Source organism: Periplaneta americana, chromosome 6 (genome assembly GCF_040183065.1).
Source record: "Periplaneta americana isolate PAMFEO1 chromosome 6, P.americana_PAMFEO1_priV1, whole genome shotgun sequence".
NCBI classification, from domain to species: Eukaryota; Metazoa; Arthropoda; class Insecta; order Blattodea; family Blattidae; genus Periplaneta; species Periplaneta americana.
The window spans coordinates 48,045,358-48,060,882 of record NC_091122.1 but is presented as its reverse complement, the minus strand read 5'-3'; the positions used below and the strand labels follow the sequence as shown (position 1 = coordinate 48,060,882).

At 35.5% G+C, this 15,525-nt stretch overlaps 1 protein-coding gene across 3 annotated transcripts in view; it reads left to right on the top strand.

The window, feature by feature from the left end:
• The window catches only part of LOC138701304 (breast cancer type 2 susceptibility protein homolog), a 53,053-nt gene that overhangs the window by 12,249 nt on the left and 25,279 nt on the right, over positions 1-15,525 (top strand). For all 3 annotated transcript variants that reach the window (XM_069828054.1, XM_069828053.1, XM_069828057.1), the window contains exons 5-8: positions 826-8,442; positions 9,133-9,522; positions 12,910-12,998; positions 13,392-13,622. In XM_069828054.1, coding sequence (XP_069684155.1) covers positions 826-8,442; positions 9,133-9,522; positions 12,910-12,998; positions 13,392-13,622 — 8,327 coding nt within the window. The remainder of the gene's footprint in view (positions 1-825; positions 8,443-9,132; positions 9,523-12,909; positions 12,999-13,391; positions 13,623-15,525) is intronic.

The window sequence follows — 15,525 nt, the reverse complement described above, 5'->3', positions numbered from 1 at the left end:
AGAAACCAAACTGCTTGTAGTGCAGTGGAGGGGATTGGAAGCTAGTGTGTGCAGGCTTCATGTTTACTGCTGCATCACAAATCATCCTGAGCTGCCGCATCACAATATTTAACGCGTATATATAAATTGTATTAAAATTAATAAATAATTTTGTTCATAAACTGCAGGTTTATTATGGAGTTATTAACTGGAGGAGCTGAGCTTTTTAGCTTATATTGACGCAACGCCACTGGTATACTTACAGCAAGACTAATGTTAATCAATAATAATATTTTTTTCTTAAACACAGTAATAGTAGTGAAAGTGAATTCCATAGCATACAAAATTTCTATACTAAATGACAGGTATGGGAAAGGTATGCATTTCTTTGATTTTGTTTCACACAGTTTTAGTTCAAGATAACGAATGTGGTTAACAAAAGAATTTTCCTAAGGGACTCAAACATTTATAAATATTAGCCACAAACTCTGCTTTTCCTGTGAGACTAGACAATTAGAGATTGAGAGAATTATGTTGTTGTTTTCTAATGCCAGGTGTTTGACAATAAAGTCATTTGACCTCTTGCACTCCAATATTTTTCAAAGATATTGTCATGGTCAGCCATTGAAGCACAGATTTTGAGGTGTTCTGAATCCATTTCTTGGTTTGAGTTGCACAATGGGCAGTTAGGGGACTGATATTGTCCAATTCTATGCAGATGCTTGGCCAAACAGTCATGGCCTGTTGCCAATCTAAATGCAGCTACAGAGAATTATGTAACCACGCTTACAGAGCAACAAGTTCATAATGTTGAGAATTATGTCCTTGAATTTGTATTGTTTTCAGCCACGAGTCCTGTTCTCGCCTGATAAAGATGTGGATTTCACAGAATGCTACCAGCTAATGGATACAAGTGGAGATACATCGCAGGCTAATATTTCAGATATCACAGTTCTGGCTGAAAATTCAAACATATATAAAACTGTCTCTCCAGTTACAAGCAAGAAAAACATGTCTGTTTCTCGTTGTAGTACTGTGACAGAGGACTTGTTTGATACATCTTTATCCTCAAATAATGGAAATGTACAAAATTCGGAAGGGAATTCATGTGTACCTATTGTTTTAGAACAGACTACAGTACTCACGAGTTCATTTGAAAGGACTGCTGAAATACAAATAGCACCAGTGGAGCATTCAATTGAAGGAGAAAATATTTCTGATAATAGTACAAAATGCAGTGTTTTATGTAATATGTCTAAGAAAAATAATTTAAGTAAGTCGTGTGATTCTGGAGTGAATGAGAGTACAGAAATTAGTGTTGTAGATAATTTTTCACCTGTTAGAGATGTTACCAGTATGAGTGTGTCTGTGTCACGGAAGTTATTTGGAAGTGGTAAGGATGAAAAACCATCAGAAGTTTTTGCCGCACATAATGAAACAGTGCCAGCTATAGAGCAAGACAGTGGAGCTGTGACTTGTGATGTTAGTGACAGAAAGTTCTCTTCTACTGTCGAATCAATAAAACATCCACAACTAATTTCTGTTACATCTGCTGATTCTTTGAATGAAACTGCTTCGAGAGGCCACACAACTCAAGATTTTCCCCAAGATCTATCTTTCAGCACTCTAGAAGAGATCTGCCAGATAACAGAACTTTTGGCTGCAAGCACCGACATGCCTGTAGAATGTTCACAGGATGAAAGACGTGAAAATAAAGCTATAAAAACACCAGTGTGCATTAAGTTCACACCTAAGTGCTCACGTCTATGCAGGACTTCAACCCCATTCACTCGTACAGAAAGACATTTTAGTGTTGACTCTGGGAAGAAAAAGAAGAAGATTAAGTTCGTTTGTGATACTGAAAATGAACATCTTAATTCAGAATGTGTTGAACATAATGAGGTCAGCAATGACCTGAGACAAGATGGAGAAGAGTTGGGGCAAAGATTACATGAAAGTGATGCAATCAAGAAACAGAATTCTGCTGAGCAGAAGTTTCCTCCTAAAAATGCTTCAGATATCGCATCAAGGGTGCAAAGCATCAGAGACTCTGTCAATCAGAGTAAGAAATTTAGTTATTTGTCTAGTGGTATGCAAATTGCTGCAGACATCCTTGAGAACAAGAGTTCAGATTCAGTGGCAGACGATGTTATGAAGTCTGCCCGACTCTTTGAGCAAGCTCTAATGAGAACTAAAAGTAATACGAAAAAGTTGGATTTGTCATCAAATGCGAAACAAGAATTCATACCATTTTGTAAACTTAAAGACAATTGCCCTGTAACCGATTGTAGTTCTGTACCTGATCCAGAAATGAAAACTGAGGACATTAATTTATGCACTTCTGAGAAAACAAAGAGAACTACAGCTGTTCAGAATGGTACAGATACGAACATTAGCACTGTTTGTTCTCATTTTTGTGAGGAAGTAAAGACAGATAGTATGACAGACAGTTTTAATATATCTGAAATTGAGAGTTTATGTAATGTTGAGGAAAAATGTACTTCAAAACTTACGTGTGAGGCACTGGTACCTGAAGTTTTTGGTAAGGAATTGGAGAATGACTTTTACCCGAAAGAGAGAGAACTAGAGTCTTCTAGTTTGTGTAAGAGTGCATCAATTCAAGGTTTCAAGACTGCTTCAGGAAACCAGATTAAGGTGTCAAAAGAATCCATTTGCAAGGCAATGAAATTTATGGATGACATAATAACTGGAGAGAAATCTCATTCAAGTGTAGATATGACTTCTGCTCATGAAAAGAATTTGAGTTTTAATGAACAGTGTGATAAATCTGATTTTACTTCCAAATCTCTAATTACTGCTGATAAATCTGTTGTACCTAAATTTATTGAAGATCATTCTGTTTCGTTTCATGAAGTTAATGATGGTTGTTTGCGAAGCTCTAACCAAATAATACCAATGCATGAAAACAATGCATCTCATTGGAGTGATAATGGCACGCTGGAAAAAAATAATGATCAAGAAAATATGGTGACTGACTCACAGATGATACTTGCCGTTGAGCATGCAGAAATGATGCAACAACTTGTGGGTGATGAAACCATATTTAGTGAGTTGCCTGAAGAAACAGAAGATTGTGGAAATAAATTGTTCAGGAAAAAAAATACGTCTGAAAGAGGTGATCGTACTGAAGAACCTGCAGGTGATAAGAAGTTTTGGTACCCACCTGGAAAATGTGAAATTGTACCTGAAAATATGGAAGTTTCTGTTACTCAGTGTAATATTGAAAATCAGTTAAAACATCTGCCAGAGCAGTATCTTCAAGGAGAGAAACAATTATATAAAAAGGATGTTGAATCTAGTAGTTTTGTGAGAAAGGAAGATGAATTTAAGACTTGTAACTTAATGCAGGGTGCAGATAGTAGTGCAGTGTTAGAATGTGTTAATGATATTAAACCTTCCAATGAGGAAGTTGACATGGAAGCGTTATTAAACTCGACTGTTATTGGACAACTTTTCAGTGACAATTTACATGCTTTTAAAACTGAAAGTACAGCTCAAGAGGCAGTATTGAAATCTAAGAATAGTCTAAATCCTGATCATGATATGTTGGCCACTTCGAAGTCTGAAATGCAGATACAACAACCAGACTTGTCTGGATTTTATACAGCCAATAAGAAGAGAAGTTTGATTTCAGATTGTTCACCTCAGAGAGCAAATGAAATATCTGAATTTGAAGCAGAAAGTGCTTACTTGAAAAATAGGACGAGCATTAGTTCAGAAGAAACAAGTGAAAATATTTCAGAGTCTGATAGCAAAATTGAACATGAGAAGACTGCGAAATATTCGACAATCTCAGAAGAGAAAAATTGGCTGCTGGGAACAGCCATGAAATTATTTCCAGGTGACGAAAATTATAGTAAAAAGTTTAAAAATACATCAGCAAACCTTTTGACAGTTAAGGGTGGCAGTAATAATGAAGTGAACTCCGTTAATCAGTATTCACAATTAGAAAGTGCAAGGCTGTCTGGAAATATGTTACCAACGATTCTAGAAAAGAATGAAATTGCTGAAATATCTAAAAATATATCACAGACTACTGAAAATTCATTAGATCATGTTACTGTTTCAGTTGTAAAAGATCTAACTGCAGCAGATGTTAAGAAGACCAGTACATCTCCAAAAACATTCAAAAGTGCACAACATATGATCTCGGAGATTGATGCACATGTAAGCAGTGGAACAGAGAATCTATCTAAAATACAAATACAACACACAGAGTCAGAATTTACGATTAATAATTCTTTTAATGGAGAACAGTCCTTATATCTGAACAGAGGAAGTGAGTTCGTTGATGGTAGTGAAACAGCAGACATTTCTCATGCAAATGGAAGAAAGGTGTCTGTATCAGCTTTAAATAGTGAATCCAAAGCAGAGTTGTTAAAAAGTAAAGGAAATAATGAGAAAATTAATCTAGCATTTCATAAACATCTAGTTAGGCCTATAAACAGAAAAACAGTTTCTGAATCTGCCACCATTACAAAAGAATGTTTGGAATTAATGGGAAGTAAAGAAGACTTACCAGTATTTCGAGATTTTCCAGAAAAGCTTGATTCACCAAATTTACGAGGATTTTCAACTGCAAGTGGTAAGAAAGTTTCTGTGTCAACCAAAGCTTTGATTAGAGCCCAGAAATTGTTTGCAGAGGAGACCCAAAATAAGAAATCAGTTAGCAGTGTAACAGAAGCTTCGGAATTGAAGGAAATGGACAGATCTAGTTCTACAATTTTTAAAGAATTTTCAGCTGAAAGTGATAAAGTTTCCGCATCAACCAAGGGTTTGAGTAAAGCCAAGAAAATGTTTGCAGAGGAGAACCATTCTATGAAGATGGTTATCGGTACTGATGTAACAGAATCTTCAGTATTAAGAGGTCTGGAAAATCCATATTCACCAATTTTTAAAGGATTTTCAACTGCAAGTGGAAAGAGAGTTGCTGTATCTGTTAATGCTTTTAATAGAGCCAAAAAATTGTTTTTGGAGGAAAATTTTTGTGTAACAGCAATTGGCAGTGAAGCAGGAACCTCAGAAATGAAACAACAACAAGAACATAGTTCACCAGTTCTGAATGGATTTAGAACTGCAATTGGGAAGGAAGGTCTTGTGCCAATCAGTACTTTGGAAAGAGCCAAGGAAGATTTGTATATAAAAGAAGTTGGCAGTGAAACCTCAGAAATGAAGCAACAGCATATTCTACCAAACTTAAAGGGGTTTTCAACTGCTAATGGGAAGAAAATTTGTGTCTCAGACGAAGCTTTACAGAGAGCAAAGGAGTTATTTGAAGAGGAGAACCCATTTATGAAACCAGTTGCTGATTTGGCAAAACCTTCAGACTTAAGAGAACTTGGAGGTCTATGCTCAACAATTCCAAAGGAATTTTCAACTGCAAATCAAAATAGAGTGTCTGTGTCAGTCGAAACTTTGAATAGGACCAAGAAGTTGTTAACAGAGGAGAACCATTCTACAAAACCAGTTAGCTGTGCAGCAGTATCTTCAGAATTAAAAGAACGAGGATCATGTTCACCAGTCCTACAGGGATTTTCAACTGCAAGTGGAAAGAAAGTTTCTTTGTCAGCCAAAGCTTTGAATGAAGCTCAGAAATTGTTCCTGGGGGAAGATTCTTGTATAAAAGAAGTTGGTATTGAAGCAGAAATGAGAAATGAACATAATTCACCAATTTTGAAAGGATTTTCAACTGCAAGTGGAAAGAAAGTTCCTGTGTCTGCTGAAGCTTTAAGTAAAGCCAAGAAATTGTTTTCGGAGGAAGATTCGTGTATAGAATCAGTATGTACTGAAGTAGAGTTGTCAAAAATGAGGAACAAGCATAGTTCACCAATTTCAAAAAGATTTTCAACAAGCAGAAAGAAAGTTTCTGTGTCAGCTAAAGCTTTAAGTAAAGCCAAGAAGTCACTTTTGGAAGAAGATTCATGTTTAAGAACTGTTGATGAAACAAAAACGACAGAAATGAAAGAGAATACTGAGCACAATTCGCCAATTTTGAAAGGTTTTTCAACTGCAAGTGGAAAGAAAGTTTCTGTGTCAGCCAAAGCTTTGAATAGAGTCAAGAAATTGTTTTCAGATGAAGAATATACAAAAACCATTACCAGTGTAGCAGAATCTTCAGAATTGAACAAACAGGAAGGACCACATTCACCCGTTCTACAGAGATTTTCAACTGCAAGTGGAAAGAAAGTTCCTGTATCAGCCAAAAATTTGAGTAAAGTCAAGAAATTGTTTTCAGATGAGAAAGAATATATGGAACCAGTTACCAATGTAGCAGAATCTTCAGAAAAGGGACAAGAAAGACCATGTTCACCAATTCTACAGGAGTTTTCAACTGCAAGTGGAAAGAAAGTTTCTGTGTCAGCTAAAGCATTGAGTAGAGTCAAGGAATTGTTTGCAGAGGAGAACGAACCAAGTAGCCCTGTAGCAGAATCTTCAGAATTGAAGGAACAGAAAAGACCATATTCACCAGTTCTACAGGGATTTTCAACTGCAAGTGGAAAGAAAGTTTCTGTGTCAGCTAAAGCTTTGAGTAGAGCCAAGGAATTGTTTGCAGAGGAGAATGAACCAGATATCACTGTAGCAGAATCTTCAGGATTAAAGAAACAGGAAAGACCATATTCACCAGTTCTACAGGGATTTTCAACTGCAAGTGGAAAGAAAGTTTCTGTGTCAGCTAAAGCTTTGAGTAGAGTCAAGGAATTGCTTGTAGAGGAGAACGAACCAGGTTTCACTGTAGCAGAATCTTCAGGATTAAAGGAACAGGAAAGACCATATTCACCAGTTCTACAGGGATTTTCAACTGCAAGTGGAAAGAAAGTTTCTGTGTCAGCTAAAGCTTTGAGTAGAGTCAAGGAATTGTTTGCAGAGGAGAATGAACCAGATATCACTGTAGCAGAATCTTCAGGATTAAAAGAACAGGAAAGACCATATTCACCAGTTCTACAGGGATTTTCAACTGCAAGTGGAAAGAAAGTTTCTGTGTCAGCTAAAGCTTTGAGTAGAGTCAAGGAATTGTTTGCAGAGGAGAACGAACCATGTAACACTATAGCAGAATCTTCAGGATTAAAGGAACAGGAAAGACCATATTCACCAGTTCTACAGGGATTTTCAACTGCAAGTGGAAAGAAAGTTTCTGTGTCAGCTAAAGCTTTGAGTAGAGTCAAGGAATTGTTTGCAGAGGAGAACAAATATATAAAACCAGTTAGAAATGTACCAGAATCTTCCGAATTGAAGGAACAGGAAATACCATGTTCACCAGTCCTGGGATTTTCAACTGCAAGTGGAAAGAAAGTTTCTGTGTCTTCTCAAGCTTTGAGTAGAGTTAAGAAATTGTTTGCAGAGGAGAACGATGTAGCAGAATCTTCAAACTTAAAGGAACAGGAAGGATTGTGTTCGCCACTCCTACAGGGATGTTCAGTTGAAAATGGAAAGAACGTTTCTGTAGCAACTAAATCTTTGTGTGCAGCCAAAAAATTGTTTTTGGAGGAAGATTGTCCTATGAAAGCAGTTGATACTGGAGTAGAAATGTTAGAAATGAAGGACAAGAATAATTCACTGATTTTGAAAGGATTTTCAACTGCAAGTGGAAAGAAAGTTTCTGTAACAGAAAATTCTTTGGTAAGAGCCAAGCAGTTGTTTTTAGAAGATTCTAGCATACAAGGAATTGATATGGAAAGTGTTGTACCAATTCCACAAATTATTTCAACCACAGGCACAAGGAGAGTTTCTGTAAATTCAGACAAATGTGTTACAGATGTAAAATTTCAGAAGTCAAATGAACCTACGTCAGTTTCAAAACCATCAGAGAATGTAAGGAGTTCAGTGGTGAGGAGGAAGTCGAGTACTGGTAAGCTAAGGCTTTCGAGAAGCGAAAAAGTTTCCAGTAGATCAACTTCAGCACTCTGTGCTTCATATCAGGCATCAGAAAATAGTGCGGTTCTTCCAGTTCTTCTAAGTAGGGAAAAAATGAATGAACATGCTAAAGAAGAATGTGAGCATAAAGAAAGTAAATTTACATCACAGGAACAAGACAATCTGAATCCAACTTCACGGACTTCTCTTTCACGTGCTGCAATGGATATACAAATGCGTGATAATACTGATTTACGTGTTCCTAAAGGAATGAACTTACCCATGAGTCTCACTCAAGAAGTGCAAGAAAGTGCTGCAGCACTTCTGGCTGATGAGGCAGCTTTGGATTCACCTGGCTGGGTTGCTAGTTACGTGTCATGTCCTGATATGCTTCATGACCGGGTTGCTGCACCAAGTGCCATGGTTTCCTCTGAAGTTAATGATGCTGAAGCAGCAGCAGTCACGGAGCCTGGTAGCCCAGTACTGGGATCATGTGAACGTGGTAGGAAGAATAAGAGAAGTCGATTAAGTCAGAAATCTCTTGGAGTCAATTTGGAACAAAAGACTCACACCACTTCATCCTCTTTTAAGGTGAGTACCAGAATACTTGTCTCTTTTCTTTTTATAAAGTTTGATAATATTAATGTCACTATAACATTGTTCATTTTACGTGAAGATTAATTTTTGGTCTTACAGAATATAATATCTGTTATGGTAACAATGATTATATTAGAGGAGAAAAATTCGCTCCGGCGCTGGGGATCGAACTCGGGTCTTTGGATATACATACCAAGTGCTCTAACCACTGAGCTACGCCGAAGTTCAATCCACAACATCGGATTGAATCCCTCTCCTCTAGTGTTTTTCCCTTTGTGGCCTGACTCCAAGTTCGACATATATGTTGACATACATTAAGTCAACTATCATTATGCAAGGAGTGCACTCAACTGAGTGACTTGGTGGCCATGATTCCACAGTAATATGCACTGTTGGGTGAAGAATCTACGTAAAGATTCTGTGGAACCAAAAATTAATCTCCACATATAAGTGCATAATCACAGTAATTTTTTTATGTAAAACTAATTTCTGTAAATAAATTTAATTAACTGGATATTTGAATCATAAAATAACCTTATTGTCATAATTATGTATGTATTCACTTCTAGTGGATTGCATGCAGTTAATTTTACTTGTACTTCTTGCTGATATTAATCATTATTGAATCTACTATCATATAATGACATAATTGTTACAAATGATTCAGATTTGACTTCATTCAAGGTTCCTTATAAGAAAACAACAAATACCGCTGAAAAGATGTCGTCTTCAAGCCACATATCAGCACCCAAGCAAACCAGGAGGCATTTGGAGTTTGGAACTCCATTTCGTAAACACTTTCCACTAATGGAGCAAAATGGATGGAGTGTTTCTCATGAGAAGAGAGAGAGATCGGGAAGAGAGAAGAGGGAAGTGTGTTCAGAGGTGGTAACTGGTCGACAGACAGCAGCAGATGAGCAGGAGGCTTTGGTGAGGAGGAGAACCAATACAGGTGTCACAGACCTGCTCCCTTGCACAGGCAGCTATTATGTGAGGAAACAGGAGCGTCATACACAGATGACATGGCGAGAAGCTGTGAATGGTACTCTCCCAGGACGCTACACACGCAGTCAGGTCAGTATAAAGTCATATTCGTGTATACTAAAAGCATGCATGCATTTATGCACCATACATAGTTAAATATGCACTCAGAACACCCAATATGTACAGAACCAAAAATAAAATTTGGGTTAACTGAATTTTCTAAGTTCCACTTACAACATAATGTGCATGCTCAGTGCTTACAAATAGCACACTATATTCTCATGTTATATATGGCTACTGTATTTATACTGTTTTTACTGTAAGAAAAATCCTAATATAAACATAAGCACGTTGCTGTCATACCCGTGATTGGCTCCCAGTCGAAACGCTCACATGACGCAGGAAAATATAGTTCGTATTTGGAAACCACAATCTTGTATTATTTGAAAATAAAATAATTGAATTGTACTTATTAAATACGATGAAACATAATAACTTCACTCATATGTAAAATGTTATGTAAAAGAAAAGCTACCTTTATGTTTTGTTATGTACTATGAACGCGGATGAATACCAACAGTAGTACCGAGGTGGTCTGTTCCTGTAACAAGCTGGTGTCACTTGAGCTCGTAGTTGTTCACGTAAGCACGTGGTACTGAAGTATAGCTTCTGCATCCTCGGTGTGTGTTGTTATTAAACATAAGAGCGGAAACCTTCTCAAAAGCAGAGAAAAACAAATAGTCTTAAATGTATATAATAAGCAAAGTGAGTTTTAATCACAGTAATTATAAAGTAAATGTTTCCTAAGCAAATGAATGCATAGTAAGGTTAGACCTACTTGACGAGTAACGGGAAATGTTTAACATGAAACAGAATGTACAACAGTAGGCGGGAACACGTACTGAGAATCTATGGCGCCAAACAGCGGCCAATGAAGCCTCACTTCAGTCACGTGCTATTGTTTATATTAGGATTTTTCTTACAGCGAAAAGATTATACTCGTGTAATAGATGTCATATAATTTACTCACCCCAATTTTTGACAGTAATATGTAGGGGGAGGGGGAAAATCCCTCATAATGTACACATTACATTTTCAATTGTACCTGTAGCAATATACAATTTTGTAATATATTGGATGCATTTCTCATGTTTAATTATTACAAATTGGTTCTTTTTAAAATGCGAAAATGTATGCTGGTGTATTACCTTCACTTTTTAAATGCAAAAATGGGTAGTAGTAGTGTTGCCTTCACAAAGTATACCTAGTTTTTGGTTGAGTAAAATAAGCAACTTTATTAAATAAACCCGAAAGAAATAAATTGTGTGAAATTGTAATTTAACAATTTTTACGTTAACGGTGAAAATTTGTCATTTTTGGCTAAAAAATCACATATTTAGTTTTTAGCATTAAAAAGAGTTTAAGGAAACTCTGGGTAAATTTTCATGAACTTTTGACTCTCCAATTGCATTTTTGGCGGCAATTAAATTTTTTTTTTTTATAATCGCAAATAACTAAAGAAGAAATAAAAAAAACAAAACCTATAAATATTACGGACATTCAATCAAATAAAAATGTTATAACAACATATCTAGAATTAAATCTAATAATATCCCATTCATACCTATCGTGATCGAAAGTATTTCAACAAAGGGCTTTATTAACTTAGTCCTAAAAATAAATGAATCATCAAATGACTGAAAGCAAGTAATGGTCTCTTAAACCAAATTATAGTAATTTAGCAATTACTTCTGATGTATATAAGTTATACAGTTCGTAACAGTTGAATTTATGGTATGGCACTATTTCTCTGTACATAGTGCATGTGTTTTCCAACGAAGCGGTCCGTGGTTCGATTCTTGCTGTGAGTGGAGTTTTATCTTCATTCTACAAGACTTTTGGTTTATATGTATTCAATTTAGGTTATACCACAGTTCTAGTATATACAGTCATGAAGCTTGAGTTGTTGAAGGTACTAGAAACAATAGACTGTACCGGTACTATTTTGCATTGTCTGTGATGAACCAATAGTAGCGATCCTTGTGGTTAGCAACTATCTATGGATGCATATTCCATACATATTGAGCTTCGTGACTGTATGTACTAGACTGTGGTTATACTGTGCTACATTTATTATTCATTTCGTATACCTGAAAGCCAGATTTGTATAATACAAGGTACTGTTCATTAACAGAAAACCACAAATTTGTCATACAGAAAGTTTTCACTCAATGCTGGACTCTGATGTTCTGTCAACCTACTTGAGGTATGTGGATATAAGAGGGAATAATTGAGCTGGTGTCTGGTATAGTTCCTGGGTAGCTCAGTCGGTATAGAGCATTGGCGTGCTCAGCCAAAGATTCTGGGTTCAATACCTGGCCCTGGAACAGTTTTTCCCTTGAAATTATTCATTGGATACTGTTTTGTTTGCAGCTTTGGAATGTGTTAATATGACAACTTTTTATTATAATATTTGGTCTGTAAATGTTTTCAATAGCTGTTTTATTAGAAGAATAATTGTTAGTATGCTCCTGCACTTGGTTCTTGTTTGTTATTTTGTAGAAAGCATGCATTGTAAGAAAAGAGACTTATTTTGTCAATATAATGGTTTGCAGATAAAAAAAATGTGTAAATAAATTGAATGAATACTACTCCCTCTGTTCCAAAATATGGTATAGAAAGATGTCATTTATTCCATTCCAAAATATACTTACTTACTTACAAATGACTTTTAAGGAACCCGAAGGTTCATTGCCGCCCTCACATAAGCCCGCCAGCGATCCCTATCCTGTGCAAGATTAATCCAGTCTCTATCATCATATCCCACCTCCCTCAAATCCATTTTAATATTATCCTCCCATCTACGTCTCGGCCCCATTCCAAAATATGGGTATACATTTATTAAAGTTCTCAGTAATATAATGTAACTTTGACACATCTTCTACATACTTATTTATTTGATTAATTAACTTAAGAAAAATAATAAATAAAGTACATTTCATTCTGTGTGATGTCAAATTAATAAAAGAAAAAAAAACAAACATTGTTTTGAGCAAGGCAAATTAACATAAAAACTGCAATAAATTACAACCCGTTTTTATATGACTGTTGTGTCTTAGATGTTGTATTCAAAATTGACTAAGTTGGTGTTACATTTTTCGCAACAGGAACACCACAGCAGGTGCCCATTTGATTTCTGTTCATAATGAACTATTTAAATATTATAGTTTGATGCACTGCAGAAGATCAGAAACATTCACAACTGCACTGTCTGATAGTTCCTTCATTACTGAACAAAATACCACACAGCTAAAAATTTCGTGCGAGCATGCGCAATAATCAAATTTGTTTTGTTTGTTGCTATACCATATTTTGGAATGAAGAGAGTATTTAAATGTTGAAACATGTTATTTCGTGAAGGTTTTAATGTACACATGTTTTATGTACATTACACACGTACCTTTTATTTCTTCACAGCTTCTGAAATTTGGAATAAAGGAGTTTGTCTTAGATATTTCTGCAGAGAACTCAGTTGAATTCCGATTTTCTGCTTGGGATTATTACAGGTTGGTTCATATTAAATTTTTCAGGAGAACTTTTAAATGAAAGGTTCAGAACCATGGTGGGCCAAGCGCCATTTACTAAAACCGAAGAAAACAAGGGTTAAAATGAAGTTATTACCATAATTCAATGAAACATATAGCAAGTGATATAAAGTATACACATTAATACTAAATGATATATCAGTCTTCATTAAACTATGGTATTCACTTAACTTTAACCCTTGCTTTCTCCAATTTTAATAAATGGCGCTTGGCCCATTATGGCTCTGAACCCTTCAAATACAGTATTGACTCTTTATGAAGTATTCCAAATTATTGTAAGGTTTTAGATTCATCTCGTGTCTTTGAAGACATTAATTAACGCCTGCAATGTAAATAAATGTACATATTTTTCAGCCGTTCTGTCTGTGAAGATAATGTAAAAGGCTTACTAGTGGGAGATGGTGCCCACCTGATATTAGATGCAAAGGGAACAGCTGGTGTGGAGGAAGTCACTCGAGCATTTCTCAGCAGTCCTGGTATAGAACCTGCATTAGTGCCTTCAGGATGGGTTCGCAATCACTACCGCTGGTTGGTCTGGAAGCTTGCAGCTATTGAGCGTAGCTTCCCTCAGCAATTCTCCAACAGGTAGTACAATTCTGGATAATATACTACACTTAATAAAATAACTTGACTATCAGGAGAGTTGTATGGGTTAAATTAGTTAGATACTTGTGCCACGTGCATCAACATCGGTTAGTGTAACCTTACTTACTGGCTTTTAAGGAACCTGGAGATTCATTGCCGCCCTCACATAAGCCCGCCATTGGTCCCTATCCTGAGCAAGATTAATCCATTCTCTATCATATCCGACCTCCCTCAAATCCATTTTAATATTATCTTCCTATCTACGTCTCGGCTTCCCTAAAGGTCTTTTTCCCCTCCGGCCTCTCAACTAACACTCTATATGCATTTCTGGATTCACCCATACGTGCTACATGCCCTGCCCATCTCAAACGTCTGGATTTAATGTTCCTAATTGCGTCAGGTGAAGAATACAATGCGTGCAGTTCTGTGTTGTGTAACTTTCTCCATTCTCCTGTAACGTCATCCCTCTTAGCCCCAAATATTTTCCTAAGCACCTTATTGTCAAACACCCTTAACCTATGTTCCTCTCTCAAAGTGAGAGTCCAAGTTTCGGTTAGCGTAACCAATGATTAAAATTGTCTCCTAATCCCTGGTTAAGCAGTTGTATTGTCTGTTTATAATTTTTCTTTATTAATCATTTTTCTGCCCACTGGAGTGGCTCAGTGTATTTTCCTGCTGATCTGGAGGTCGCATTCAGCCATAGGTTCCATTCCCACTTGGGCTGATTACCTGGTTGGGTTTTTTTCCGAAGTTTCCCTCAACCATAAGGCGAATGTCGGGTAATCTATGGCGAATCCTCAGTCTCATCATGCCAGATACCTCTCGCTATCACCAATTCCACTGATGCTAAATAACCCAGTAGTTGATACAGCATCGTTAAAACCAAATAAATAAAATAGTAATTTTTCTGAATAATATGAAATATTAGAATGAAATTTTTGTTAGACTATAGTTCCATTCTTTGCTCAGAAGATTGCATTCTCATTTCCTTCCAATCCACAATGAGAAGGTATCCATTATAAAACAACTATTCTTGTCTGTTTTTGTAAAAACTTAATTTTGGTATAGATTCCTCTCATTTCCTTCCAATCCACAATGAGAAGGTATCCATTATAAAACAACTATTCTTGTCTGTTTTTGTAAAAACTTAATTTTGGTATAGATTCCTCTCATTTTTATGTTATTTATTTATTTAAATTTAAATATACAGAATAAAGAATATAATTACAAACAAGAGAAATAGATATAAAATAATACAATCAATATAAAAAAAAAGGAGATGCAGTAGTATTAACAAAATTTGAGACCGAATGAGCAGCGCTCGTGTTCGGTCGCAGTTCAGATATAATATTAATAAGTCTATAAGAGAATATAAAATAAAATAAAATAGGAAATAAAATTAAAATTACAGTTACAGAAATTATATAATACAATATTAATAAAAAAAATTAAAAAAAAATTTAAAAAAAAATAAAAATAAAATAAGAACTAAAATTTAAATTACAGCTGCAATGGAATTATATAATATAATATTAACACTAGAGAAGAATAATATCGCATGTGAAAAGTATATATATTTCAAATTTATAGAATACAAATATAATATAGGATGATTAATTCATACACATAGGCTATAAATTTATTTAATCAAATTGAAGATATTAACATGTTTCTAATTTTCTTGTTATATGTTAGTGGGTTACATGTTAGAAGTTCTGGGTGTAATTTAGCTAAAGCATTGTACAACCGAGGGCCAAAATTTATGCTATGCTTTAGACCAGCAGATGTGAGACATTTAGGTTCTACTAATGTTGAATTAATATTTCGTCTTGTGTCATAATTACGTGTCTGTAATATAAACTTATTACGATTTTTATTATAAAATTTTAACAGCGTATACTTA